Source organism: Gossypium raimondii, chromosome 13 (assembly GCF_025698545.1).
Source record: "Gossypium raimondii isolate GPD5lz chromosome 13, ASM2569854v1, whole genome shotgun sequence".
NCBI lineage: Eukaryota > Viridiplantae > Streptophyta > Magnoliopsida > Malvales > Malvaceae > Gossypium > Gossypium raimondii.
The window spans coordinates 705,941-732,106 of record NC_068577.1 but is presented as its reverse complement, the minus strand read 5'-3'; the positions used below and the strand labels follow the sequence as shown (position 1 = coordinate 732,106).

At 35.3% G+C, this 26,166-nt stretch overlaps 3 protein-coding genes across 11 annotated transcripts; 2 read left to right on the top strand and 1 right to left on the bottom strand.

Moving 5' to 3' along the window:
* The first annotated feature begins 1,463 nt into the window (after positions 1-1,463).
* LOC105782758 (protein transport protein SEC23) lies at positions 1,464-11,407 on the top strand. 2 transcript variants are annotated; one of them, XM_012607714.2, is made up of 13 exons: positions 1,464-1,630; positions 2,194-2,934; positions 3,006-3,179; positions 3,273-3,434; positions 3,566-3,708; positions 4,048-4,123; positions 4,427-4,602; positions 4,700-4,781; positions 6,084-6,161; positions 8,147-8,308; positions 8,437-8,700; positions 10,192-10,296; positions 11,090-11,407. In XM_012607714.2, exons 2-13 carry the CDS (start codon positions 2,224-2,226, stop codon positions 11,228-11,230), a joined length of 2,274 nt encoding a protein of 757 aa, XP_012463168.1. In that variant the 5' UTR covers positions 1,464-1,630; positions 2,194-2,223; the 3' UTR covers positions 11,231-11,407. The 2 variants fall into 2 exon arrangements, with proteins under 2 accessions (XP_012463168.1, XP_012463167.1); XM_012607713.2 differs by having other exon boundaries at positions 2,189-2,934.
* Positions 11,408-12,119: 712 nt separating this feature from the next.
* On the top strand, positions 12,120-19,921 carry LOC105782757 (uncharacterized). Of its 7 annotated transcripts, none has more exons than XM_052626939.1 (15): positions 12,302-12,446; positions 12,565-12,616; positions 12,712-12,783; positions 12,941-13,040; positions 13,169-13,364; positions 13,695-13,813; positions 14,556-14,888; positions 14,992-15,126; positions 15,920-16,063; positions 17,578-17,733; positions 17,907-18,134; positions 18,467-18,633; positions 18,859-18,973; positions 19,072-19,152; positions 19,561-19,921. In XM_052626939.1, exons 4-15 carry the CDS (start codon positions 13,014-13,016, stop codon positions 19,771-19,773), a joined length of 1,914 nt encoding a protein of 637 aa, XP_052482899.1. In that variant the 5' UTR covers positions 12,302-12,446; positions 12,565-12,616; positions 12,712-12,783; positions 12,941-13,013; the 3' UTR covers positions 19,774-19,921. The 7 variants fall into 7 exon arrangements, with proteins under 7 accessions (XP_012463164.1, XP_012463165.1, XP_012463163.1 ...); XM_052626937.1 differs by having other exon boundaries at positions 12,875-13,040; XM_012607710.2 differs by lacking the exon at positions 12,941-13,040 and having other exon boundaries at positions 12,120-12,446; positions 12,530-12,616.
* Positions 19,922-20,359: 438 nt separating this feature from the next.
* Positions 20,360-26,166, bottom strand: LOC105783121 (uncharacterized). 2 transcript variants are annotated; one of them, XM_052626935.1, is made up of 12 exons: positions 26,031-26,166; positions 25,802-25,900; positions 25,326-25,526; positions 25,123-25,234; positions 25,008-25,041; positions 24,655-24,692; positions 24,483-24,517; positions 24,229-24,381; positions 21,534-24,052; positions 21,220-21,297; positions 20,618-20,711; positions 20,360-20,513 (listed from the first exon to the last, which is right to left on the bottom strand). In XM_052626935.1, the coding sequence occupies exons 2-11, from the start codon at positions 25,861-25,863 to the stop codon at positions 20,659-20,661; spliced, it is 3,285 nt and encodes a 1,094-aa protein (XP_052482895.1). In that variant the 5' UTR covers positions 25,864-25,900; positions 26,031-26,166; the 3' UTR covers positions 20,360-20,513; positions 20,618-20,658. The 2 variants fall into 2 exon arrangements, with proteins under 2 accessions (XP_052482895.1, XP_012463801.1); XM_012608347.2 differs by having other exon boundaries at positions 20,360-20,711.

Genomic DNA, 26,166 nt, shown 5'->3' with positions numbered 1-26,166 from the left:
ATAATCGGCTTTTATCCAATGAGGAGCGTGGGCGAAGGCATATGACGGATGATACTAGTTGTGAAGTTTGCGGCTGTTGTGTTGAATCCATTCTTCATATTTTAAGAGATTGTCCAGTTGCCACCATGTATGGAATCAATCTGTTCCTGCTAGTTATAAGCAAGCTTTCTTCAATTTGTCGCTTCGGGAACGGATTAGATTAACTGGTGTTATGTTTTTGGTTATCTTTGCTGGTTTCTTTGGAGAATATTCCCAACAGGTCATCGAATGGGCGTGTAGGTGGGATTCATACTCTGCCTACAGGTCTGTTGTTTCGGATAACTTGCATTCAAGAGACGACAGAGCTAATACTTGGAAGAAGCCGGCTGTAGGATGGATAAAGTTGAAAGTGGATGGTGCCATGCAGCCTAGTTCTGCTCATGGATCAATGGGCAATGGTTACTAGGCTTTGGGAGGAATATAGGATGTTGCATTGCTGTTCAAGCTGGTGTTTGATGGAATAAAGCTTGCTAAAAAGTATGGATTCAATCGGCTGGTAATTGAGTGTGATAGTCTCCAAGTGGTTAATATGACATTAAAGAAGATTGGGAGTGTTGTGTTAGCAGGTCGAATACAGAACCTTATGGCTGTCATATACTACACATCAGGATCAAGCATGTTTATCGAGAATCTAATGTACCAGTGGACTATTTGGCCAAATCCTCTGCCTATGAATGAGATGCGTTAGCTGCTAAGGAAGGAAATGGATTCTGCTGCTGAGTATTGTTACTTCATTAGCTTGTTGATAAGTGAAGCCAGATAGCGTGTTCGAATTTAAACAATAATTTTTACAATACTAAAAAAATAATTTCACTATTTTAATAGTTAAATAATTAAATCAAATTTTTATTATTTCTTTTACTAAGAAAATTTCCTATTTGAGGGTCCCAACCCCTCTAGCTAAGCCCTTAATTAGTGCTAATTCTCTTTCTTAAAAAAAAGTATCACAAAATTCAATAGAAAATTAAAATATAGTGATGAATTTATCTCTAATTTATAAGAATAATGACAAATATCCATCAAAAGTATAGTGATAAATTTGCCTATTAATTCATTATTTTTCTTAAAATAGAAAAAAATTAAATTATCATAATTTATTTTAATTACAAAATAATATATTCGTAAATTTACCTAATTAAAATCTGCGCAACTCAAGCTTAAATAATATTATAGATATAACAAATTTTAATGTTGTGCTTGAATATTGTAAAACTGCAAAACTTACCATTTTTCTTAGAATTTTTTCCTGTAGTTAACATTAATTGTGTTTTTCTTAAATTAATTAGATTTATTTGTTTTCTTTTGTTTTGAAAATTAATTCATGCTTCATAAATTATTAAAAAAATTCATTGATTTTTTATACTTCCTTTTTTAATTTCTTTTTTATACTTCAATTTTTTAATTCATTGAAAAATTCAAAATAAAATTATCATAAACAAATTGTTTTACGTTCACAATGATTTTAGTTAAATTAAAGATCAAAGGTTATGTATAATTATTCAAGGAATCGTGATTGTTCTTCGGCATCTTCCTATAGTGGGGCATTCGATTCCGGATCCTCCATCAGAGGCTTGCTTTCAAGTTGATTCAGGTGATTTGATTTCCGTTTTTTTATTTTAATTTTAAAGAAAAAGAAGGAATTTGAAGCTTGTCTCTCTAGACTCAGATGATAATCTCATTCTCCAAATACCCTCTAAATCTTAAGCATTGTATAATTCAGTTGTTGATTTGGCGTAGATCGAGTTAGAACATAGGTTGATGAATTTATGTGGCTTAATTTTGAAACTTATAAGACATTTGAATGGTCTGCGTATCTCTTATTGCAAGTCTTTTGATGATATATGAAACTCTCCAATTTGCCTTATCTGTAGACTGATTTTCCACTTTGCTTTGCCTTCTTTCTAAATCCAGTGAACTATGGTGTAGAGTAATTTACTAACCGCTTGGTTTTGTTTGTTTAACTTATGATTCTTTCAGTAACTTTATTCTTACCATTTTGATGGACATTAGTTTCTAGAGTAAGAAGGCTTAGCCATTCATTTATAATTTTGTTTTTTTGAATCATCTGCATATTGTTTCCCATAATATTTGCATATGTACTTTGCGCTTTGTTTCATAGAAAATCACTCTTTTTTTTTTTGCGGTGTAGAGTAGGCTGCATTACTTGCATACCGTAAAAGAAGTATGGCAGAATTCATGGAGCTGGAAGCACAAGACGGGGTTCGGATGACGTGGAATGTGGTGCCAGGGACGAAGGAAGAGGCGGGTAACTGTGTGGTGCCAGTCTCTGCCATCTACACCCCAATCAAGCCATTCCCCAACATGCTGGTCCTACCCTATGCTCCTCTTCGCTGTCGCAACTGCTCTTCCGTCCTCAACCCCTTCTGTGTCATGGATTTTGCCGCCAAGATTTGGATCTGCCCCTTCTGTTTCCATCGCAGCCACTTTCCTGCCCACTATGCCTCTGTCTCAGAAGAAAATCTACCTGCTGAGCTCTTCCCTCAGTACACCACCATTGAGTACAAATCCCCTAGGGAGGCCGCCTGCCTTCAATCTGTCTTCATGTTCGTGATTGACACTTCCATTATTGAAGAGGAAATGGCATTCCTCAAGTCTGCATTGTCCCAGGTCATCGGCCTCTTCCCCGACAACTCTCTTGTTGGTTTGATCACCTTTGGCACGCTTGTCCATTTGCATGAGATTGGCTTCAGTACCGCTCCTAAGACCTATGTCTTCAAAGGCTCCAAGGATGTCTCAAAAGGCCAGCTTCTTGAGCAAATGGGCTTTTTCCTTAACAAGCCCAAGCCCCTCACGGGTGTCAGGGATGGCTTGTCTTCAGAGAGCATTGCACGATTCCTTCTACCTGCCTCTGAATGCGAGTTTGCCATCAATTCTGTAGGTTATTAGCAAAATTTTCCTTTTAACAATGTCTAATTAAATTTTAAACGAGCTGTTCCCTTTTCTAGGTCTTGGAGGAGCTCCAAAAGGATCCTTGGCCCATTCCTGCTGATCAACGGGCAAGCAGGTCCACAGGCACTGCTTTGAGTGTGGCTGCCAGTTTGTTGGGTGCATGCTTTCCTGGTTCTGGAGCCCGAATCATGGCATTTCTTGGTGGCCCCTCAACTGAAGGCCCTGGTGCTGTAAGGATGGCTACACTGTTATTTTGTCATTCATCGTGATAACATGCATGATTCCTACTAATTTTATTTACCTGTTTACTAATCTCCTTCTAGATTGTCTCAAAGAATTTATCTGAACCCATACGTTCCCACAAGGACCTGGATAAGGATTCTGCTCCTCATTATCATAAAGCTATTAAGTTCTATGAAACACTTGCAAAGCAGCTTGTGCACCAAGGACATGTACTCGATCTCTTTGCTTGTGCAGTTGACCAGGTTTGTGTTTGCCCACATTCTTAATAATAATTTCTATAAGCATTCTAGTGGTGGCTTCTTACTTTCACCCGTCAAATTTCCTGTGTTGGCTAAAATAACATTCTTGCGTTGTGCTACTTTTTTTGCAATAGGTTGGTGTTGCAGAACTTAAAGTTGTTGTTGAGAGAACTGGCGGATTTGTTGTTCTTGCTGAAAGTTTTGGCCATTCAGTATTTAAGGACACCCTTAGGCGTGTTTTCCAGTCAGGGGACAAGGGTCTCGGACTATCTTCAAAGTAAGGCCTTTTGAACTTAGACTTGTGCGACTTTCTCCTTTACACAGTTGCATAGTATGTAACATGGGCCAGCTCTAAACTATTTGTTCTTTTTGCCTTTATTAGCTTTATTATTTCATTATGTGTAAGCATTGAAAGCATATATTTGGCTTGGCCCCAAATAGTTTTCATTGTACTATTGAGAACCATGGTTAATTGTTTTCCAAATTTCATTTCTCTGGGATGCCTTATTTTGTTCAATTGAGCTGTCTATTACAAGTTCTATAACTTCTCTATTTTATAAATTCATGAAAACTGGATACAATAAACAATCTTGATGAAGTAGTGCTTGGCTTGCAGTGGTATATTTGAGGTAAACTGTTCAAAGGACTTAAAAGTTCAGGGTGTTCTTGGGCCCTGTGCATCTCTTGAAAAGGTATAACTCAAAGTAGGGATGAAGCCCGGAATTTTATATTTGAGAGGGCAGGGGGGAATAAAAAGGATCAAATTATAAATTTTATGGGGGGCCAAATAATTATTCTTTTTACTTCTTTTAAGTATAAAAATAGCAAATTTAAAAAAAGAAAAACAAAAAAAGAATGGAAGAGAATAAGAAAGGGGGGGGGGGGGCTAGGACTCTGGCCTGTCTCTCCTCCCCATCCCTAACTTGACGTCTTACATGGTTTCCGCTTTCTACCGTCTGTACTTAAGGTATTTAATAGTTAATAGCTATGTGCAGAGAAGTCCTTTGTGCTCTGACACCATCATCGGGCAGGGAAACACCAGTGCATGGAAAATGTGTGGCCTTGATCAAGCTACATCTTTGTGTTTAGTATTTGATATTGTTAGGAAGGACATCCCTGATGCTACTGTTCAGTCCTCGAGCAGTCAATTTTATTTCCAATTTCTAACATTGTATGAACTCTCTTACCTTATGCACACTACATAAATACTTGTTTTTCTTGTGTCGATATCATTCTAACAGCTTGGACTTAATGTTATTTTTCTTCAGTTACCAGCATAACTCTGGCGAAATGAGACTTCGTGTTACAACTCTTTCAAGAAGATGGGTTGCTGGACCTGGAAGCATACAGGTAGCCTTTGGTTTCTAATGTAGTTAATGGAGTCAATTTTGTTTCCCATAAAAGATTTGCCTGCTGTTTCATGTTTCTTTGCAATGCGCAATAATCATATGAGGAAAAGAAAACAACAGGCATGTAATTTGTCCCTCAAGTATCCTATGTAACCTTCTCAGAAACAGAAATCCGAGTTAATGTGGATGGTGAATTTTCCTGTGATTTTATCTGATAGTCATTTATTGGAGAGAAGAATTAAGGACTTAGATGGACTTTAGCATTGTACAATCGTTTTTTTTGTGTGTGTGCGTGTTTTCTTTATGTTTTTGCTCGGATGTTTGAAGAAGGGGTCAACATATGAAATCTGTTGCAAAGCTTCTAGCATTTCTACTTTGAAATACTTGAAAAATATGAATATGTAGGTTGGTTGATGGAACACAGATGGATCAATAAGATTTCAGTATGTTGCAGAGTGACCTTATGTTGCAGTGCCTAGGTGTGCAAATAGCCATGGTATCAACAATATCTCATCACTCTAAAGCGATGACGTGATGCCTATCCTTGATTGTCTCTTCCTCCACCCAACCCAACCACAGCTTACCTCAGTCTAAGCTAAACTAGAAAACAGATTATACTTATTGGAGATGGCAATGAAGCATGCATTTAATGATTTTGGTCCCTGCTTTTTCAGTAAATTCCTCTTTGATAGTGTCTCTCCATGCCTCCACTTGTTTTCTTGTTCTTTTTCTCTTTGTACAGCACATTTCTTCCCTATATTTTCCTTTTTTATATTCATCAGGTTATGATATAAATGCTGTTTCTCTTTTGGCGTATCTAAACTTTGTATCTTGGATGCAACTTGGCACATGACCTTAAAGACTTAAGTTCCTTTTTATAGTTATAAAATAAATGTGTCCGACACATGATCTACTTAGCAATTGCAAACTAAACTTTAATGGACTAAAGTGAACATTTATCTTAGTACTAGGACTAAAACTGGAGTTTAGCCAAACTTATATATGAAATATTAAAGAAAATGATAGTTTTAGATGATCCTTTGTCACTCGGTGATCATAGATTGATATTTTTCTTAGTGAATGTCAAAGCTTGCTAGTCCCCTTTGTCCCACTCCTCAGATAAATTTGAATGATTTTGCTTCTTCTTTTTCTTCTTTTCTGTTCTTTTTTCATTCCTAATCCCCACTGAGAATGGGGATTTATTAAGTTATTGGGATGATATACGACCAGCTTCTCAACTTTACTTTTATTTATCAATATTTTACAAGGTTTCACCTAATCAAGCTTCTTTTAAAAAATGTAGGATTTGATTTCTGGCTTTGACCAAGATGCAGCTGCTGCAGCGATGGCACGCCTAGTGTCTTTCAAAATGGAAATTGAGGTAATCACTGTGTTAAACATGATGTTTTGATAGTATTTCTGGTTTTGTGGTTATGTATGTACTTCTTCAGTCAGGTGAACGATCTTTCTGTACCTTGGTCATTCATTGATATATGGGTTCTAGCACCAAAACTGTACCTTGCACTCACCTTTAACCATAATGCCTTTGTCTATTAGAAGGCCCTTAATAAGTAGGATTTTTGAGGGAATATCTTTTATGATTGTGGGACTGGCTCCTCCATGTTCCCTTCATAAAAAGTAATAATTACTAGGAAAATGAAAGTGTGAAACTGAGTGAGAAAGAGAGAGGAAGAACGAAGAAAGTTGCTGCTGTTACAGCTTTACTGTTGGCTGTAACAGCTGTGAGAAAGAAGAGAGAAATAGGGGAAAGAATTGTGTGAAAAATACTACTTGCATATTTACATTATGTTACACAACCTATTTATACTAGTTACTGGATACATAAATAAGGAAAGTCAAAGATATGATATGCCTAATGTTATGCTAGTGGATCCCTAGAATTAGGTCATAATAAATACGTGAGATTACTATCACAACAGAAAGAAATCATTAACAGAGCTTTTCCTCATTATATTGGAAGTACTAGTTTGTATACCCATGCAATGCATGAACCAATTGTATGTATTAATAAAATTCACTTAATTATTTTTATGAATCTATTTAAATTTTATAATGTTTCACTAATAATTTGATTACAAAATTAAACCATGTTGATGTGTCAGCATGTAATAGGTGGCAAATGTCTAAGAACTGGTTTAGAACTAATTGTTACTAAAATTATTCCAAAACTCTATTTTATTACATATATGATATGATATGATATGATATGATATGATATGATATGTGTACGGATGTTGTCATATATATAATAAACAAAAAAAAGATTACTTTTTCCCATTTCTTGCCCAATGAATTCAATAAAAATAAGTGTTATATTTATATTTGATTCCTGAATCAATTCAAATTAAATTATTATATGATGTGATTAACAGTGAGGTATATAATATCGTAATTAAATTAAATTAATTATTACGTAATGTGATTAAATTAAATTAAAATGTTATATAATGTAATTAAATTAAGTTGATAGTGGCTCCATAATGATAGGCTAACAATTAAGGAAATATTTTGGAACTCAAAGAACTATTCCCGAACTCAATGTTTTCATATATGCTCCCGTACCTTCTTTTATAATATATATATATGATTTCCTAGAATTCCCCAAATTTGTGAAGGGAAAAAGTGTAATTGTAAAGCAATCCAAGTCATTTAAGAAAAGGGAAATGAAAGAGTTAGATTATGTTTTGTCTACTCAACTTCAAGATTCTTTGTCCCTCTTACACCTGAAAGTTCAAACAAGAGACCGTGGCACAGTTCTGGAAGATATTTTCAAGAGAAAGGTATACACATTTCAGAATCATAACACTGTTCTAGTCATTCTGCAATATGCTGTAAACCGCTAAAAGAGAGAATATAATTCTCTTGCAACAATGCAAGGAGCTGAGAACTGCTAATCCTGTTGAGATATTTTATTAAGATTTTATCCTGTATGTTAAAAGATGCTTGACTTTTATATGATCTGGTGTTTGTATCTCCTAATAATGCTAATTGTTTCTCTTTATCTTGATGGCAGTTGTACATATATTGAGGTTGTATATTACATTCATTTCTTTGTTCAATCCTCTCACTTCATCTCATATTCTTACTATCTTTTTCCTTCTTGGACCAAGTAAAAACTTTTCTCTATATGCTTAAATTTGGTATTACTCATGGACGCTTTGAACAATATTATATGAATTGTTTTGCAATGCTAAACAATAAAAATGCAAAAACTAGAATTTTATCACATGAGACTTTCCACAGTCCTTTCAATTACTCCTGGAAGTGATGCTTCAAGTCCTCATGAAAATTTTGAACTGTATAGTTGTGATGTGTACTATTCTGTAACATGATGTTGGCATGCAGGCCGAGTTCGACCCCATAAGATGGTTGGATAAAGCATTGATTCATATATGTTCTCGTTTTGGGGATTACCAAAAGGATACCCCATCTTCTTTCAGCCTGTCTCCAAGGTTTTCAATATTTCCTCAGTTCATGTTTCATTTGCGGCGATCGCAATTTGTCCAGGTATTATCCATCTTACATTTTAAGTTACATTTTCCTTTCAATCAAATCATTGAAAATTATATAATCAATATAGGTTATGCATAATATTGGGTAACGTACTTCAATTAGGTTGGTTTCTTATTTTACAGGTCTTCAATAACAGTCCTGATGAGACGGCATACTTCAGAATGATCCTGAACAGGGAAAATGTTGCCAATTCAGTTGTGATGATTCAACCTTCATTGGTTTCTTACTCATTTCAGTCTGTTCCAGAGCCAGCACTGCTTGATGTGACTGCCATTGCAGCTGACAGGATCCTGCTTTTGGACTCTTATTTCACCGTTGTTATTTTTCACGGCTCAACTATTGCACAGTGGCGAAAAGCTGGATATCATGATCAACCTGAGCATCAGGTAACTTTTTTCTTGAATTTGGAATTTACAGGCTGAACAAAAAAAAAAAAAACACTTACGTTTAACCAAAATATGGACAAGCCAAGCTTTATATATGTTGGAGCTATGATGTTGGGCAACTTGTAACAGCAAAAAGGCATTAAGGGTATGTTTGGGAATCACAAAGTAATTGCAAGAAAGTGTAATTACACCCTCTTGTAATTACAATTCTAATTCCTAGACATGTTTGGCTGGCATAATATAATTACGTCTTAAAAAGGAAATGAAAAATGAAAAATTTGAAAGTCATCATGATTAATTACCCTTTGTAATTCCCCCAATTCTCAGCCCTCCCCTTAGAATTGGAGCAGGTAATTGGAGTGTTCCATTTACACTTAATTGGAGTGAAAATGTAGTTACCAGCCTGACATTCATGCAGTGACTTGGCCGCCATGTTGCTGTGATATACTATATCCTGTTATCGCTATCCATAAGTTTAGGAAAGGCTGTCTTTTGTCATTGTTTCATCTGAATAGAATATTATGGTGTCATCATCATAATGGAGAATTGTACAGCTTTTCCTAGCATGGCTTCATTAATAAACAAGAAGAATAATACTGCTGGTCTGCAAATCATTTTAGCAGTTGGCTGTGAATTTCTAATTTTTCTTTTCTTCCCCCTGTTTTAATGCATAGGAGACACTATTAGCCTGTGTTTTGCTTGTAGTTACACTGGACTATGGTAGTTCTATTAGGCGTTTTTCCTGCAATTCTTGAAAATTGTTTGTTTTAGGATGTAGGAACGGACTATGTATAGCAAGTTTATTTCTTGTGTAAAAGTGCTACAAATTAGATGGTAAGAAAATAGAAGATGCCAATATAACATAACTGCCTTTTCACCATCAATGATGTAGAAGACAGAAAAATTAGTGGGAAGGGAAAACAAAAGAAGAAGCTAGTTATAAATTTAAGAACTAAGAGAGATATAAGAACAAAGAGACTGGAATCCAATTCCCAATCACTCAACTATTAAATCTTGATATTCCTAAACCCAAAATCACTAGAACTGCAACAAGTAGAACTTGGAGGGGGCCTAATATAAAGGAAAGATGTTAAATATAATCATAATGAAATGGTACTCGGAAACTAAGTGAAAACTAATTTGTATGAAATATTGTAAATTGTAATCAATCTAAAAGGACGCTTATTTTATTTATCAAACTTAAAATTTTCATTAATCCCTTAAAACATAACAAGATACCAAAATACATATTAACCCTTGTATCACGTTTTCCTGAAGATTTGCTGAGGGAAAAGGTAAATGTCCTCATACAATACATGATGGGAAGTTTGTTTCTGAAAGAAAAAAGAAAGTGTAGTCCTAACGAATATTGTTTTACTTTTACATAAATTAGAATATTTAAAAGGAAAAAACAGAGCCTTTGGAATTGGCAAATGGTGCTGGCTTGAGTATCTCAAGACATTGTTCTTATCATCATATTTGTCCATGTAGGCTTTTGCCCAGTTGCTGCAAGCTCCTCGTGATGATGCAGATGCAATAATCAATGAAAGGTTTCCAGTTCCTCGACTGGTCATTTGTGACCAGCATGGCTCACAGGTTAGTAGCTGTTCTTAATTTGTATACAGATGAAGTCAAGGCTCTGATTGAGAATATTATGATTTTATTTTGCCCTAACCCTTCTGAAACAATCACGCTATAGTTCATCCATGCTTTCCTCCACCTGTGAGCTATGGTGCTTACCTGTTTAGAAAATTAGGCTCAAATCCTGCTTCATTGCAAGTAGTATTGTAAAAGCTCATTAGTATTCTTTTCGATTTGAATTGTTAGTTTATATACTAAAGAAATGGAAGATGATGCCAATGAGGCCTTGCACCAGTGGCAAAGGCTGAGGCCCTGGGACCTTGATGCCCCATGTTCAACTCCAACGTTGTGTAAATCATGTGAATAGTCTTCAGATTTATTATTGCTGAAATCGCACCATGTATAGGTCCTATCTAGAACTATTCTAATTGGCTCTGGATATGGGTCCGATTGCACTCTATAACACTTGATTCTGATTATCGTTTATTCAGATATGTATTGCTTATAATTCTACTTGTAAACTTCACAAAAGAAAAAAAAAAGAAGAAAAGAAATGGAAGATGATTGATGGACGGATTAGTCAATTTGCAATTAGACTCACAAAAATGAAGCTTTAATAACCTTGAATATATAATTACATACGATCTTCCATTTCTACATACATGCTGAATCACAGTGCATAGAAAGATGGAGGAAAAAAGAGAAAGTGAACAGCTTGGTGCCCACTCTTAGCTATTTTATTATTATTATTATTATTTTCTTTTCTTTTCAATGCATAGTTATTAATTAAGTCTGTTTTGATCATCAGGCCCGTTTTCTTCTTGCGAAGTTGAATCCTTCTGCTTCATGTAACTCCGATGGTCATGGTCCGGGTGGAGACATAATCTTTACAGACGATGTAAGCTTTGAGGTTTTCTTGGATCATCTCCAGAGATTAGCCGTTCAATAAACTATGATAGCAGGGAGCTATAGGCAATTTTGTAAAATCCAACCTTTAATTTTGTTTGTACAGTAATTCCAATGAGTTGTGCTTTTATTTTAAGTTGTTTGAATCAGGAGAAATTAGGATGAATAGATGTTTTATGGTTTTTATTTTAGTAGTGATTTCATGCTGCATTTTATGATTTTTTCTTTTTTTCCATTTCAATTGAAGTAAATTATAGGAATCTCACTCTCTTCTTCATCATTTGCCTGTTTTAATTAACAATAGTCAATTTAATTTATCATATACCCAGAGCAGAAAATCAAAAAGTTGATAGACTTGTCAAGATGGCTCACTCGAGAAGTCAAGGTTTGTGAATATTTAAAATACCCCCGTTTAGGGAATTAGGCTAGTTGGCCTAGTTTATTTATTGTATTTTTCTATTTTCCACCAAAAAAAAAAAAGAAATACCCAACTAACAACTTTAATTTGTTTAATGTTTTTATTTGCTTCATCAATAGCAGCTAGCTCAAGCTAGAAAAAGGAGTTAATTGTCATCGAGAAATATTACTGTATTAGCCATTTAAAGTATAAGAAAATCAATGTATTTGGGATTATCTAGTTTAATCATACAAAAATTAAAATATTTTGTTCTAAGTTACAAATTGTGTATTGAAATATTTTCGTGTTAAAAATAAGATAAAATTAAATAATAATTAAAAATTAAGAGCTGAATTTAAAAATTACGAAATTGATTTGTTTTAACTATTGGTGACAAAAAAGAAAAAAAAAGTTGCTAAGTCACTAAAAATAAATTTACTAATAGTGGAGGGACTAGACATGGAATTTACCCTCTTAAGTGATTCTGCTGAAGTTAGGCGACTGAGATTGGAGTAATTATGATAAAAGGCAAAACATGCCCAAAAGCACTGAAGTGAAGCAGACAGGAAAAAAAAGGCAGAGTTGGTAAATGGAGAAGCTTAAATGTGTGGTTCCAGAGAGGCTGAAGCGGAGGGTGGAGGAGAGCCATATTGATGATCTTCCTTCACTATCCTCTTCTCTGCTCCAATTGTTCCTCAGTTTGCCGCAGTTCCATCAGTTGATTTCAGAGTTGGCAGCAGAGCCATCGACCCAGGCCGGTCTTTGTGGCAAGAACGAGGGTGCTGCTTTGGACTTGAAACAAAAAGGCAACCAATGCTATTCCTCTGGAGATCATTCCCAGGCTTTGCGTTGCTATTCTCAGGTCTCTTCTTCTCTTTTACTTATTACCCAAACAATCAATGAATTGAATTTCCTTTTTGGTGGTTTTAATGGAAAAAGTTACAGGCGCTTCGCCTTGCTCCCATTGACGCCCACCACAGTGGCAAGAATCTTGTTGCTACTTTGTATTTAAACCGAGCTTCATTGTTTCACGTGAGTCTCTCTTTCTCTCTCTCTCTCTCTCTCTCTCTCTGATTTCTCATTCCCAAACCTTTAATCTTTTATCTCATCTAAAACCCTAAAAACAGAAAATGGGCCTGCCAATGGAGTCTCTTCGAGATTGCAGCAGGGCACTAGAAATTTCTCCTTGCTATCCAAAGGTACATATTAGTTTCTTCTTCAAATACTTTTCAATTGTTAATTACTTATGTCCTCTCTCTGAATTTCAAAATATGAAAACTGGGCTCTCAGATTTTTCATTCAAGAGAAGAAACATATGATTGAGGGGTAAAACACAAGATTGTAATGTTTGTGTAGGAGGGTTTGTACAATTGTTCTTGGCTTGGCTTGTGTGTTTTTAGACACAAAATTTATATCTCCTATTGTATGGATGTTCCTCCATCTTCTTGCCATGGAGGTAGTGTCAAAGTGCATATACCGTTCGTTTCCTTTCCTTTCCTTTTGGTTTTTATCTTTTGTTTCTTTTTTGTGCATAATCCACCAAACTAAGCAGTTTCTGGTGGCAGTAACATATCTTTATTGTAGGTGTGGTATAGGAGAGGTAAGGTGAATGCTACACTGGGGAACTACGAAGATTCGGTCCATGACTTAAGTGTTGCTAAGGATATGGAGCCATCAATAGGGGGAAAGAAACAGATAGAAAGGGAGCTGGACATGCTTGCACGGCATCATGAGAAAACAACTGCTAAACCAGCCAGCCAGAAAAGTGTAGAAATTCCAGGTAAGATGGTAACCTTTACTCAGCATCCATATATTTCTTATTTTCACCGACACTCTGCTCGTTTGTTGTAATTGTTGCAATCTCTTGCAGAGAAGAATTATTTTTGCATGTAAATCCTTAAGCAGGTTTTATTGCTGCCTGCCTGCAGACTTTATCTAGAGGCTTTGGAGATTGATTAGGTTTTTTTATTAAGCATTTAGAGCTGTGTCAGACCCATAAACTTTAATGATTGTATATTGCTCTTGATTGTATTCCTAATATATGCTTGTAGCACAAGGTACTTTGCATTTTCTTTTCTAAGTTATTATAACATTTCAAATAATCTGTCAGATGTGCCTTCAGAAATAAAACTTCAGTGTGTAAAAACACCAGACAAAGGAAGGGGCATGGTTTCTCAGTTTGACATTCCTCAAGCTTCTTTGATTCATGCTGAAGAACCTTATGCTGTGGTATGTACATATTTTATTGTTGGATTTGTAATGAGTACTTAATAATATAGTTTACCAAAATATACTTATTTTCTATACACAACTTTGGCCATGGGAAATATCATTAGTTATAGTGTACAGTGTCATCTTTGGCTCTTTCACTTGGTAGAATAATATTGGTTGGTATTTACTACTTTTCAAGTATGCAATTTACTACCTTAAGTAGTTTTAATCATTATTAACTTTATTACCTGAGGTCTGAATTTAACAAATTTACTTCAATTCCACCATTGTTTTCTACACGAGTTTAGAGTATGATTATACTTAACCTCACCTTGATTCGTTTTGTTGTACTTTACTAAGCTCTAGCTGTCCACATAAGGCACATATGTAGATTTCCTGTGAAGCTGAAAATGGAATTAAAATGAGAAGATCCCTCAGTTTTGTTCTTTGTTGTGTATATATATTTTTTTTTGTCTTTTCTTCAGTTAATCTTGTTTTGTAGAAGGGTTTAGGCCTTAGAATGAGAGGACGGAAATTAAACTAAGATACAGGTCAGCCTTACTTCTACTCAGAGATTATTTCTCATTGGTTTAGACATGAGTGAAGTTTGTTGCAATGTATGAGGCTGTAAAATAATATACATCCTAAAAGTAATAAAAATTTAATATCTTGTTTGTATATAAAGCTCTCATCATCTGACTGTGGGAACTTCCAATTTGGTAATGGGAATATAACTTCTACTTGACCATACTATGGGCAGGTTATTTTGAAGCATTGCCGAGAAACTCATTGCCATTATTGCTTGAATGAACTACCTGCAGATACGATCCCCTGCATTTCATGTTCATTGCCATTGTACTGTTCCCAGCACTGCCAAGTGCAAGCAGGTGGGCCAATTCATATTCCAGATACAATGGTAGGCAGTAATTTCAAGCCAACACTTGAGTGCATTCCAGAACATAAACATGAATGTCAAGGTGTGCACTGGCCTGCAATATTGCCTTCTGATGTAGTTCTGGCTGGTCGAGTAGTAGTGAAAACCATGGAGCAGAAAGGACAATTCACTGATGTTCCTAATCTTTCAGAAACCTTGGTATATTTCTCAAGTTTAATTTGACTGTTGACTTTGATTCTGTTAATGAATAACTAAATGTCAAGGGTTGGTCTTCCAGCTTATGGCTTATTTCTCCTTGTAGGGGCTTTGTGAAAGTTATTCAAAAATGTCGCCAGAAAGCAAATTGGAACTACATATATATTCCATTGTATTGTTATTTTGTCTCCATCATTCTTTCAGTTCTGAACTGTCAATTAATGGAGACTCTGCATCACAGGTCCTCTCATCTCTGATATCCATTTATATTTTATCAGAAATTGTACTACAATCTCGATTTTCTTACTACCACTAAGAATACTGACCACCTATACATTTTTGCATCTTTTCACATTTGCAGTGAGACAATGAGACTAAGTTTCCTACCTTGTTAAATCTGAACCAAACCCTAAAAGGTTTAATAAATAACTAAAAACTGAAGGATAATTCAATCCCAAACAATTCGGAAAGCAAGAGAAGGGATGGAAATACTTTTTGCTTAATGTGGAGCTTCTTGGATCTAGTTCTCTATTTTCTTGTATCACTAGAAGATATTTCAAGAGTTATCTGTACATTCTCTGTCAAGGTGTTTGCTTGACATGACTTGGTAAATATGGCTGATGTGCATGTTTTTAGTGCAAAAGATAAGAAAAAAAAAACACCATAAAAATACTTGAAGACACACACATGCTATGCATATGTTCATTGTGTTCAATAACCAGGAATCTGCATATAAGTTTTCTAAATGTTAAATGATTTCATCCTCGCACTCCATGCATTTGTTACATACCCATACTAGTTACAACAACTTTTTAAGATGCATTTATGTCTTAGTATTTCCCATTTTCAATTTAATCATAAGTTCTGCATCAGATTACATATTTTGCTTCAGAGTGATACAGTGCTTTGTGCATTTTGACTCTTCTTCCCAAAGATTTGTTATTTTAGATGTTTGCAGTGTTAATATGGCCCCATTTTCTTGACTGCATTACTGATTGTTAATTATTGGGTTTTGTTTTCCATGTCATATGCAGATTGTCATACTTCTATCTCAAATTAGAGTGAATTCTATTGCAGTTGTCCGTATGAGATCCAATACCAATGATTCTTATGATCAGCAAGATTGGTTTCAAAACTTCTCCTTTGGTGAGGCAGAAGCAGCTAGTAGTGTGGAACAGGTATATTTTACTGTATGCTTTTTATTATTTTGCTTCAAGCACTTTATTCTGTATATATAAATATATATTAATTTCTGTTTCATATTCTTTAATTACCTGCTTTTCATTCATTTCGTTTAATTTCCTTTGCAAAGATGTTGCAAGTAGTTGAAAGCTATGTTGCTTGGATTTGAGTGCGAGTGTCGGTTATTAACATGTGTCCGACATGGCTATGTTCAACTTTTTCTAAGTTTTTTCATCTATCTGGAGGGTCCTTTTGAGGGTCATATCCCTACCCACATCTGACATGAGTACTTAAAGAAAATGAAGAGTCAGAACAACATGGGTTAAAACTTTTAAGGGCTAGTTAATTATATTTCCTTTCATTTCCGGGCATTCCTAATAATAAACTGTAATGGGCCATTAAATCCATTCTGACTTCTCTAAGACAAGTATTATATGTTGCTGTTCTGCACATTGTTGACTATCTTTTCATGTATTATATATGTACTACTATGATTTTAAGACAAGTATATGCCCATCCTAAAAGTCCTTTAGCTTTCTCAACATTTTGAATATATTTTATTTTTAAAATTGCTATATATATCTTTGCATCCATCAATATATTTCTATTGTGAAGGTTGTAATACGTTACCAATACTGATTTTAAGACCTTGGTTTCGACTTCATTGTGTTTGATCTTGTCGAAGGGTGCTCCTGACCATAGACTTGTTAGAAAGTGAGAGTCTTTAAATCTCTATAAATTGGAATAATGTCTCTCATTTTATTACTAAGAATTGTCCCCTTAAATAGAGGTTACATAGGGTTTTATTTTTGTAGACCAAGAAACTAAAATTAACTTGTAGAATAAGAAACTATAATTTAGGAAACTAAAATTAAGTACTTTTAATTGCAATAAATACTTCCTAAATAAATTATTCTAATCAAGAGTATTACTAAAATAAAGTTGTTTACTTTCTTTTCATTTGTGCCTCTTTAACTTCTTATATTTCCCACAAAGGCATCCATAACAGACAAGTTTTTAGAATCATAAAGAAATTTTCAAATATTTGATATGGTTTGGACTTGTCATTCAGATTTGAGTTTTAAGGTTCCATAAGAAGTTCTAAATATATGATGGTTTTTGGTGTCATGCTCAAACATTAACAATGTAAACATGAATGCAGTGGAAGTGACTCAATGTCAGAATCAAAAAGCTCTTATGCTTCCTTGACTCTGTTTAGCCTAAGGGTGTAAGCGAGACTCCTTTACTCACAAATTCAAGTATCCTAATGCTTTATTTGTTTTTAAGTTGATTGTTGCATTGACATTGTAGAATTTTAAAATTTAGGCCTTGAAAGAAAAATAAAAATAAAAAACCATGCAAACAAAAGGCCTCAATGGAATGGCATACCAACCAAAGCAAACTGGTTTAAATTGATATATTCTGTCACCCACTTGATCATTCTTACTTTCACTCGCTGGCATTTGTTACTAAGCAGTGCCATCTTTTCATTAGTTTGTTTCTTGCCCAGGTCAGAGTAGGTCAGGCTCTTTACAAAGCAGCCAGTTTGTTCAACCATTCCTGCCTGCCAAACATTCATGCATATTTTATGTCACGTACTCTCTTACTACGAACAACAGAGTTTGTGTCTGGAGGGTGTGCCCTGGAATTGTCTTATGGTCCTCAGGTATCTCTCTCTCTCTCTCTCTCTCTCTCTCACACTCACTCACTCACTCACTCACATACACACATTTCTCGTAGTGGAATGGTGATGTTACTATTTTCTCTAGGGTTGTGTTACATCTAGTCTTTTGTAGACAGAGCGAGATCAATTATTTAAATTGAAGTTCATTTTTACAGGTTGGCCAATGGGACTGTAAAGACCGCCTTAGATTTCTTGAAGAAGAGTACTTTTTTCGATGTTGGTGCTGTGGTTGTTCAGAAGTGAATGAATCTGATCTTGTAATTAGTGGATTTTGTTGTGTTAATCCAAATTGCTCTGGAGTGGTTTTAGACAATCTTGTGGCTAACTGTGAAAAGCAGAAGCCTAAAGTTCCAGAAACAATAAGCAACAAGTCTCATTTGCAGGTACTTCAATTTCTTTTGGTGCAGTTCAGTAAGCATTAGCCTTACAGTACAAGAACAAGTACAGTCTAGCTGCTGCATCACAAGATTTCATTGGTGTATTTGTGCTAAAAATATATATTCTCTAAACTCTTTATGGGACATTCTAATAAAAAATTCACAAATGCAAATGATTGTTATTAATTAATGCACTTTTAGTGGAAAATGAATTTATAGCACACCTTACTTTTTGTAAACTTTATTATGTAGCTTTTAGGCCATTTATGGAGAGAAATTTGTTGGTTTCTGCAGAGTTAATCAGATGGACCATGTAACCTTGTTATTATTACCTCCAGGTACACGAGCTCAATGATATTGACATCAAGAAAGTGGCTCAAATTTCACTTGATCAAACACAAAGTTCCTTCCATGTTGATTCTGGGTATTGCTTGAAATGCGGTTCTTATTGCAATTTTGCATCTAGGAGCAAAGAAGTTAAAAAAGCTTGGACTGATTTCAGAAGGTACACAGTTAATATTTATAAAAGCTTTTCTGTTCATGATTATATTTTTTAATATTTAGAAATATAAAACTCTATGGATTATCGTCTCTGCATGTAGGCTGTACTTTTCACATTCAATTAAAATTATGTTGTAAAGCTTTAATTTGCAATGTATGCATGTATGTGTACTGCCCTGCTGCAGAGAAGCACATATGTTTTACCTATAGCCTGTTCATTGCTTGATAGGTTGCAGGATTCAATAGCTTCAAAAGATACGTGCAGTACTAACCTTCCAGGTGCTTTGAGATCTCTTGGTCTTCTAAGATCAATACTGCATGCTTATAACAAAGGCATTGCAGAAGTAAGTTTCATTAACTAGTTATTAACACCTTAATCAAAGCTCTGCTGATCAAGACCAGTAATACAGGATGTAACTATCTATGAAATTGTCTTGTGCAGGCAGAGGACATTCTTGCGAAGGCATTTTGTTTCATTGGTGATTTTGAGCCAGCTAGAGACCATTGTAAAGCATCCATTGAGGTAACCGTTTACTAGTGTAAGAATCATATTGTGGTTCAACTCTTGATGAAACATCAGTTTATGTTGACCAGTTGTGACTACTTTGTCTTGTTGTTCACTGTTTTTGATGTTAATTAAAACTTAGAAGGTATCAAATGTTATATGGGAATTATCAAATGAAAAAAAGATAATGATGATTACGAATGAAATGGAAATCTTGGGGGGAGTGATCTCATGTTCTCCATATCTCTAAAGGCTTTTAATTTTATTAGTTGAATTAATGTTTTTACTTTGAACTGTTATTCTGTGTATGAACAGTCCACCCCAAAACCCTCTCGGAAACATAATTTAGCTCTACACTTTATAGTCATTTGGCTATTTATCAAGTTTTGAATAAGATTTTCATAATGGTTTGGTTCTTGGTTGCAGATACTGGAAAAGCTCTATGGCCCCAATCACATTGCAATTGGATATGAATTGGCAAAGCTCGCATCCATTCAGCTAGCTCTGGGTGATTGTACTGCTGTCTATAACATAAATCGACTGAGTGCCATATTTTCTACATATTATGGACCACATGCAGGCATTATATTTCCTTATCTACTGGTTCTTGAGAGAGAGAGGAGCCGTATCATTCAATGAAAATGTCAAATCCTTTTCTCTCATGTGCATAGCCATATGCCATCCAACACTATAATATATATATATATAATCCTGGAGATGTGGGTGCCAGCTGGCTTTGATGTCAATATCATATCAAATGAAGTTGTTTTTGGTTGAAATGGTAAAATTGTTTTAATGATTTTAGAATTTGAAAATGTAAATAAAAATACTCTTATGAATTATAATGTACGGTTCAAAAATCTAAAATCTAAAAGAAAAATTCTAATATTAAAATGTGAGGTCATCACTTATCATTGTGATATTGATTGCTAGAACAGCGTTAACATATTTTAACAGTTTATTCAGATACTAAAAAAATATCAAGTTGACTTACGATTTTCAAGCATATTAATTAGTTAGGTCCAAAAAATTTTAATTATCAAGTAAGTATAAATTGTCAGGTCAGATACCTCTATATATATTTATCCAACATAGAAAACTAGAAATCAAAACTGAGAATCCAAAACTTTCCATGGACTGAAATAAGAAAATTGGCTGAGAGATGTATAGAGGACTCCAGAGTACATGGATTGAAACTATTCAATTTTGTTATAATGTGTGCTCATAGAAAAGAAAAATCAATTAATTCATCATTGTTTTTATGTTCTCAACATAGTGATTAACATGGAACAATATGTTTAACAGGATGGAAATCCTGCTATACTGCAATGAACTGGTATCTACAAGAACACTCCCAACATAGAGATGAACCTTCACATCTGATATGCAAAAGAATGCAACAAAAAGAAAAATAATAATAATAAGAGAAATGCAGAGGACATATTTTTGCGTAGCCTATTATCGGAGCTCAAACGACAATAACCTTGATCTTTATAATCGTCCTAGCTTTTACTGATGCGTCATCTAACTTGGCTTACTACCCCTAAATGCAGAAAGGGAGAAGAATGACCTTGTCCCTGGTAAAAAAATGACAAAAAAAAGGGAATGTAATTCTAAACTACAAAACATGCAGTCGTAGTGAAAAGAAAAATAAAATATTATCCCAGAAAGTGTTAATATAGGATTTAGTTTTTCAACTTGGCAATTAGGTTCATTTTGGTATGTATACTTTTTTTTTTGTCAACTTTAGTACTTGAACTTACAACTAGGCCCATTTTTGTCTTTGAACTTGGCAATTGTAAACAGATTGATGACATGACACTCCAAGATTATGCTACATCATCGCTTAAAAAGAAAAATTATATATTTTAAAAATTTTCAAGTGATGACAAAGTCAGAGTGACACATTATCAATTCTTGATGGAATCCAAGTTTAGGGACCAAAATAGATCTAATTGTCAAGTTCAAATATCAAAGTGGACCTAATTGTCAGGTTCATGGACTAAAAGTTATATTAACCCTTCCAAAAAGAACAGAAAGGAGAAAGGAACTAAGGAAACTACTAGAGTAAAGAAGGAAATTGACCTTTAGTAGTTGAGGCTGCAGCTGAAACGCTGCCATTGTGCAATTTGTGGGTATTAAACGTTCTGCTGCCTGATTGAGCTGCACACACAAAATCCACAGTACTCTCATAATGAGACTTGGTGAAAGTTGGGGAATTTGAATATTAACAAATATTTTGGTATCTCCAGAAAGTTGGGCAAAGAAGAGACACAAGCATTAAAACAATTTTCATATATGCTTTTGACCTATAACCATCTAGATTCTACCTATATGAGAAAAACTGAAAACAGTTTGACAGAAAATAAGCGTGTAATGATCATAAAGAGAAAATATACCAGATGGAAGCTCATGAGAATTCAAATTACGATCAAATCCATCAGACAACAATGTCTTTTCTTGCCCATGGTTCTTTGTGTGAAGGGCTGCCTTTCGCAGTAGATTATCAGAATTTCTCTTATTATTGACTTTTGATTCTTCTGCATCATCCTCTCCTTCAGAAAAGACTGACGGACTAGACCAACCAGTTATATTTGCATCCCCCTTACTCTTCCGAGCAAACTTTAACAGCTTCTTCAATCCCTTGGGTGCATCTTTTTGGTAGACCATTGCAGGCAAACTTTCAGCATTTCCCCAGTCAGTAATATAACCTTCGCTACTTTCTTCTTGCAGCATCTGTGACAGAGAGTGGCGCACACGTGGACTTGCTGATACAATGGGTGCTATGTCAGCTGAAGATGTAATTTCAGCTGTTTTCACATCAGATAGGTTTGGTAGGTCTCGATGCTCTTCTACTTCCACCCACGCAGTTGGTGAGATGGTTGATTCTTCCTCACATTGGGAAGGCCCGGCAACAATTTTTAAGCCAACATCAAAATCAGGAGCAAGTTCTTTAACACTCTCAACCAGGTCACATTTCGGAGGGCCATCCGGCTGTGTTTCTGACTGAATAGCATCATCACAATGGTCCGGTGATGAAGCATCCTGATGCTCACTCACCAAGACAGAAGCATTAGCAATCACATCACTCTCTTGAGGATCAATAGAATTTTCAGTGTTTTTCAAAGAGTCCTCCAACTGAGAAGGATTTTTAGTCTTGTTAACATGACCTGTAGACGTAAATCCTGAACCTTTACGGAGAAATGGCTTTGATTCCAATGGAACTACACTACTTTTCTTCGTTACCTTGTTATACAAACTAGGCTTTGCTGGAAGCATACTGGAAGAGTCCCCAGGTGCTGCTGCAATTTTTGTTTTTGTTGGTTTGCTGCTTTTGATCAATTTTTGTTGCTGCTTCTCATTCACACCCACTAAACCTCGTTTATCAGTCTGGGTTGCCTTTGCATTTCTTCGTTGTGGCAGGGAACTTTCCACTTTAGGACCCAGTTGAGCTGCCGGTTGTGCTGATTGAGGCTTCCGACGTGTTGACGTAGTGCCAGCAGAAGAGGTTGCACTAGAAGTTTTAGCTGGTGATGCCCCTGCTGTTCTCGGTGATGGTGTCGAAGGCCAAGACTTACGAACAGCAGGCAAGGGGGATGCTCTAGTTGAAACCTTCTTTGCAATTGAAAGTTTTGATGTTTCCTTCCTTGTATTAGCAGGCTGTGAAGGATTCTTAAGTAACTTTTGGGAATTCTTGACAGAAATTTGGGTCTTTGTTGAAGGATCATTTTTACCAATATTATTCACATTTTTGGAAGCCATTCTTGCTTTCCTGTCATCAAGATTTTTTAGCATTGCTCTCAATGTTGCTTCTTTCTCAGCATGCTTTCCAGCATTCTCACCTCTAAGTTTTTGATCCCTCTTCTCCTTGTAATGGTGATAAAATCCACCTCTCTGCTCTGGAGGCAGATTTTGTCTGACTTTAGATTGAGGCTTCCTACAGCTAACAAGCTGATTTCCCATCATTTTTTCGTGCATCTGGTTCAACTCTTCTTCCTTCTGTTGACTCCATTCAACTGCGGTTTTTGACATTTCATTAGCTTCCACTTCGTGTATTATATCTGTGACCTCTTGAATATCTATAGGACTACATGAGCTCTCTTCCATCCCTTCGAACCTCACATCAATAGTTTCGTTGATGTTTTCCACTCTAGTCCTAGTATCAGATTCCAAATTAACTTCTGTTGACCTTTCCATAATATCATTATCAATGATATTATCAGAAGGCTCTGGTACAGGATCTTCAGAACCATTCTGTGATTGGCATTGGACCGCTGATTCACCCATACTTGCACTCCATCTTCTCAATGCAGACTTAGTTGGACCAAGAGAGATGTTAGCTAATGAGTTCCTTTTTGGAGCATCAGTAATCTGATCCCTTTGTTTACTTTCAAAAAGATTTATTGCATCTTGAACACTCATACGCTGCACATTATTTTCAGGTTTCTTAATGTGTCCGGATCCTTCCTCTTCACTATCATCTGAAGCTACATCTCTTTGATATGATATCTTTTCTCTAGCAGGAAAGCAACCAAGGCTCTTTACTGTCAGAGCAGGGGCTCTACGCGGGCCAGTTCTCCCAATTTGAACCCTTCTCATTGGAGATGCAGACCTTCTAGGAGATGCAGATCTTAGAAGAGCTCGACTTCTTTCTGCAGATACTTGATTCTCGTCACTTGAGTCAGAAGATTCCTCACTTTCTGTTGAGCTCTGACGTTCAATCTGTGCAACTTTTGCTGGAGAAACACCATATTTAACTGGTGTTTCTGAACTTGCTGGCTTTGAAATTTTATTATTTCCATCAGTCTTGTTTATGCTGCCATTAACTGAAGCATGAGTGCATGAAGACTTTACATCATTCAGAGGATTAGCAATTTCGCACTTGTCTCTCAGCTCCAGAATCATGCATAAAAAATTCCTACAGTAGATATTAACAAGATTATTTGTTGCTTAAAATTCATCTCAGTAAGTGTTGCAAAAGTTTAGGGATGTATGCATTTAAAAATTCTTTGAGTATCTATCCAAAAAAAGAAAATCTTTGAGCAAATCAGAATTCAGAGGATCCATGCACTTTTCTTTTGGAAGGCAACTTACTTTACATCATTTGACCCAAAAGTTTCTGAAAACTTTGCTAGATGAGTGACTTCTTCATTGGAGCAGGTTTCTCCAACCGCTTGGTTAAAAGCTGCAACTAACTTACTTCTTAATGATGCAAGTCTCGAGTCCATAGCACGTAAAAGCTCATTCCTAGCAAAGCATGCCAAAGGTTGGTTGGATTTGCAGGAGAACTAAAAGTCTAAAACACATTAACTAAATATTACACATATGTACTAATGGAGTGAACATACTTTGACGTTTCTGATGATGAATTCTGGACTTCAAACTGCTAAGGTCAAATGCATATATTAGTGGCCACAATAAATTATCATGTGAAATATAATGTAGAATCATAAGATCACCTCCTAAAGGACCTAGAGGAAAAATTGACCAAATAGAAAAGTTGTGAAGAACGGAGGTTACCTTGGATGTTGGAACCATGTCTATTGAGTTGCGGAAATCTGTTGAACAAGGAAAGAGAACAATTAAGATTCTCAAGGCTTTTAGATAGCATGGATGCAACACAACATTAAGGAGATTGGCAAGACAAACAAGGGAGACTACTTCTGTCCTCAATTAGTTTAAAAAAGAAACCTCAATCAAAAACTAAAGTTGCAGATTCCGGTCTACTTTCTATATGAATACTTAAGAAAAATCAGCAAAACAAGGAATAGTACTTCTCTTATGTCAAAGTATTTAAAGAACATTATAACAGAGAATATATCAAGGTCATGAACAAGGGCCCTCCATAAATTCCCTTGAACATGAGATTTTACCATTTTCGCTGCTTCGATTATGATCTTGATGACCCTGAGAAGACGAAAGATTAGCAAGTGAGATCTCCTACATAAAATAAACAAATCCAAACACTTAAGGACAGAGGATATTTACCTGAGCATATAGAGAAAGATGAAATTTTTTGGCCTCCTCCAACCGAGACATCTCAGCTTCAATAACTTTAGCAGTATCCAAACAATCAGTAGAACCCACAATATACAGGAATCTGAGAAAGCAAAAGGGGTGAATGGAAAATAAGAAGGAACCCATTGCTCTTCCAACAACATAACTTGTAGAATAAGAAAAATTATAAGAACCTGGAGAAGGTAGATAGGGTAAACCATGTGGGAGACTTGAGATTGTTGGGGGGTTGCAGTTTGTAATTAGCAGCATTGGAATTGGAATTGGATCCATGGGTGTACAAGTTGTTTAACTCGGGCAAATGAGGCAAGATCTTTTGAAGAACCCCAACTCCCAGTTTCTCTACATTGTTACCACGACATGCATATGCCTCATACCTTGAAAAAATAAATAGATAAATTTATTGAAAATTTGCTGAAAATTTAAAACAATTTTCTATTTTGATTTTGATTTTGATTTGACAACTATCGAAATCAACCGTTACAAGCACTAAAATACTAGATTAACTCAATTTAACTAAACTCGACTAACTAACAAGCCTACACTAAATCTTTTTTACATAATGAGACTGAACATTTAAGATCCCATGATTCAACTTACCAACACTAGCAACATTTCAGAAAATTTAAAGAAAGAAAAAAAGAGAAATAACCTGTTTTGAGAAGGCAGAATCTGAATGGTAGCGTAATCTAAAATCGCATCTCCTCCGTCCATCTCTTATGGGTTCTTCTTCTTGTTCTTTTTTGTTTCTCTACCAAAAAAAAAATATCCCAAAAAAATAAGTAAAAATCGAGAATTAGATTAGGTTAAATGTAGAATGATTTGAAAGCTGAACAGATCTGAAGAGAATCGGAAAACAAAAGAATGCAGATTCTTCACACCTTCAGCTTTCAGCTTTCAGCTTTCAGCTTTTGAAGTGGAAAATTAGAAAGTTTTTGAAATGAAAATTTAGAATTTAATTTTGTGAGAGTGGGAGAGAGAGTAGTGTTATAGTTGTAATAGTACGAATAAGTAAAG

Excerpts from the sequence above, each read along its gene's own strand:
- LOC105782758 (XM_012607714.2), top strand. The coding sequence starts at position 2,224 with ATGGCAGAATTCATGGAGCTGGAAGCACAAGACGGGGTTCGGATGACG. Across the intron at positions 3,709-4,047 it reads GGTCTCGGACTATCTTCAAA|TGGTATATTTGAGGTAAACT; the intron begins GTAAGGCCTTTT and ends CTTGGCTTGCAG. Across the intron at positions 4,603-4,699 it reads TATTTCCAATTTCTAACATT|TTACCAGCATAACTCTGGCG; the intron begins GTATGAACTCTC and ends ATTTTTCTTCAG.
- LOC105782757 (XM_012607709.2), top strand. The coding sequence starts at position 12,174 with ATGGAGAAGCTTAAATGTGTGGTTCCAGAGAGGCTGAAGCGGAGGGTG. Across the intron at positions 12,447-12,523 it reads CTTTGCGTTGCTATTCTCAG|TTACAGGCGCTTCGCCTTGC; the intron begins GTCTCTTCTTCT and ends TAATGGAAAAAG. Across the intron at positions 19,153-19,560 it reads ATTGTAAAGCATCCATTGAG|ATACTGGAAAAGCTCTATGG; the intron begins GTAACCGTTTAC and ends TCTTGGTTGCAG.
- LOC105783121 (XM_012608347.2), bottom strand. The coding sequence starts at position 25,863 with ATGGACGGAGGAGATGCGATTTTAGATTACGCTACCATTCAGATTCTG. Across the intron at positions 25,042-25,122 it reads ATCTTTCTCTATATGCTCAG|GGTCATCAAGATCATAATCG; the intron begins GTAAATATCCTC and ends TCGTCTTCTCAG. Across the intron at positions 24,053-24,228 it reads TTTGGGTCAAATGATGTAAA|GAATTTTTTATGCATGATTC; the intron begins GTAAGTTGCCTT and ends TATCTACTGTAG.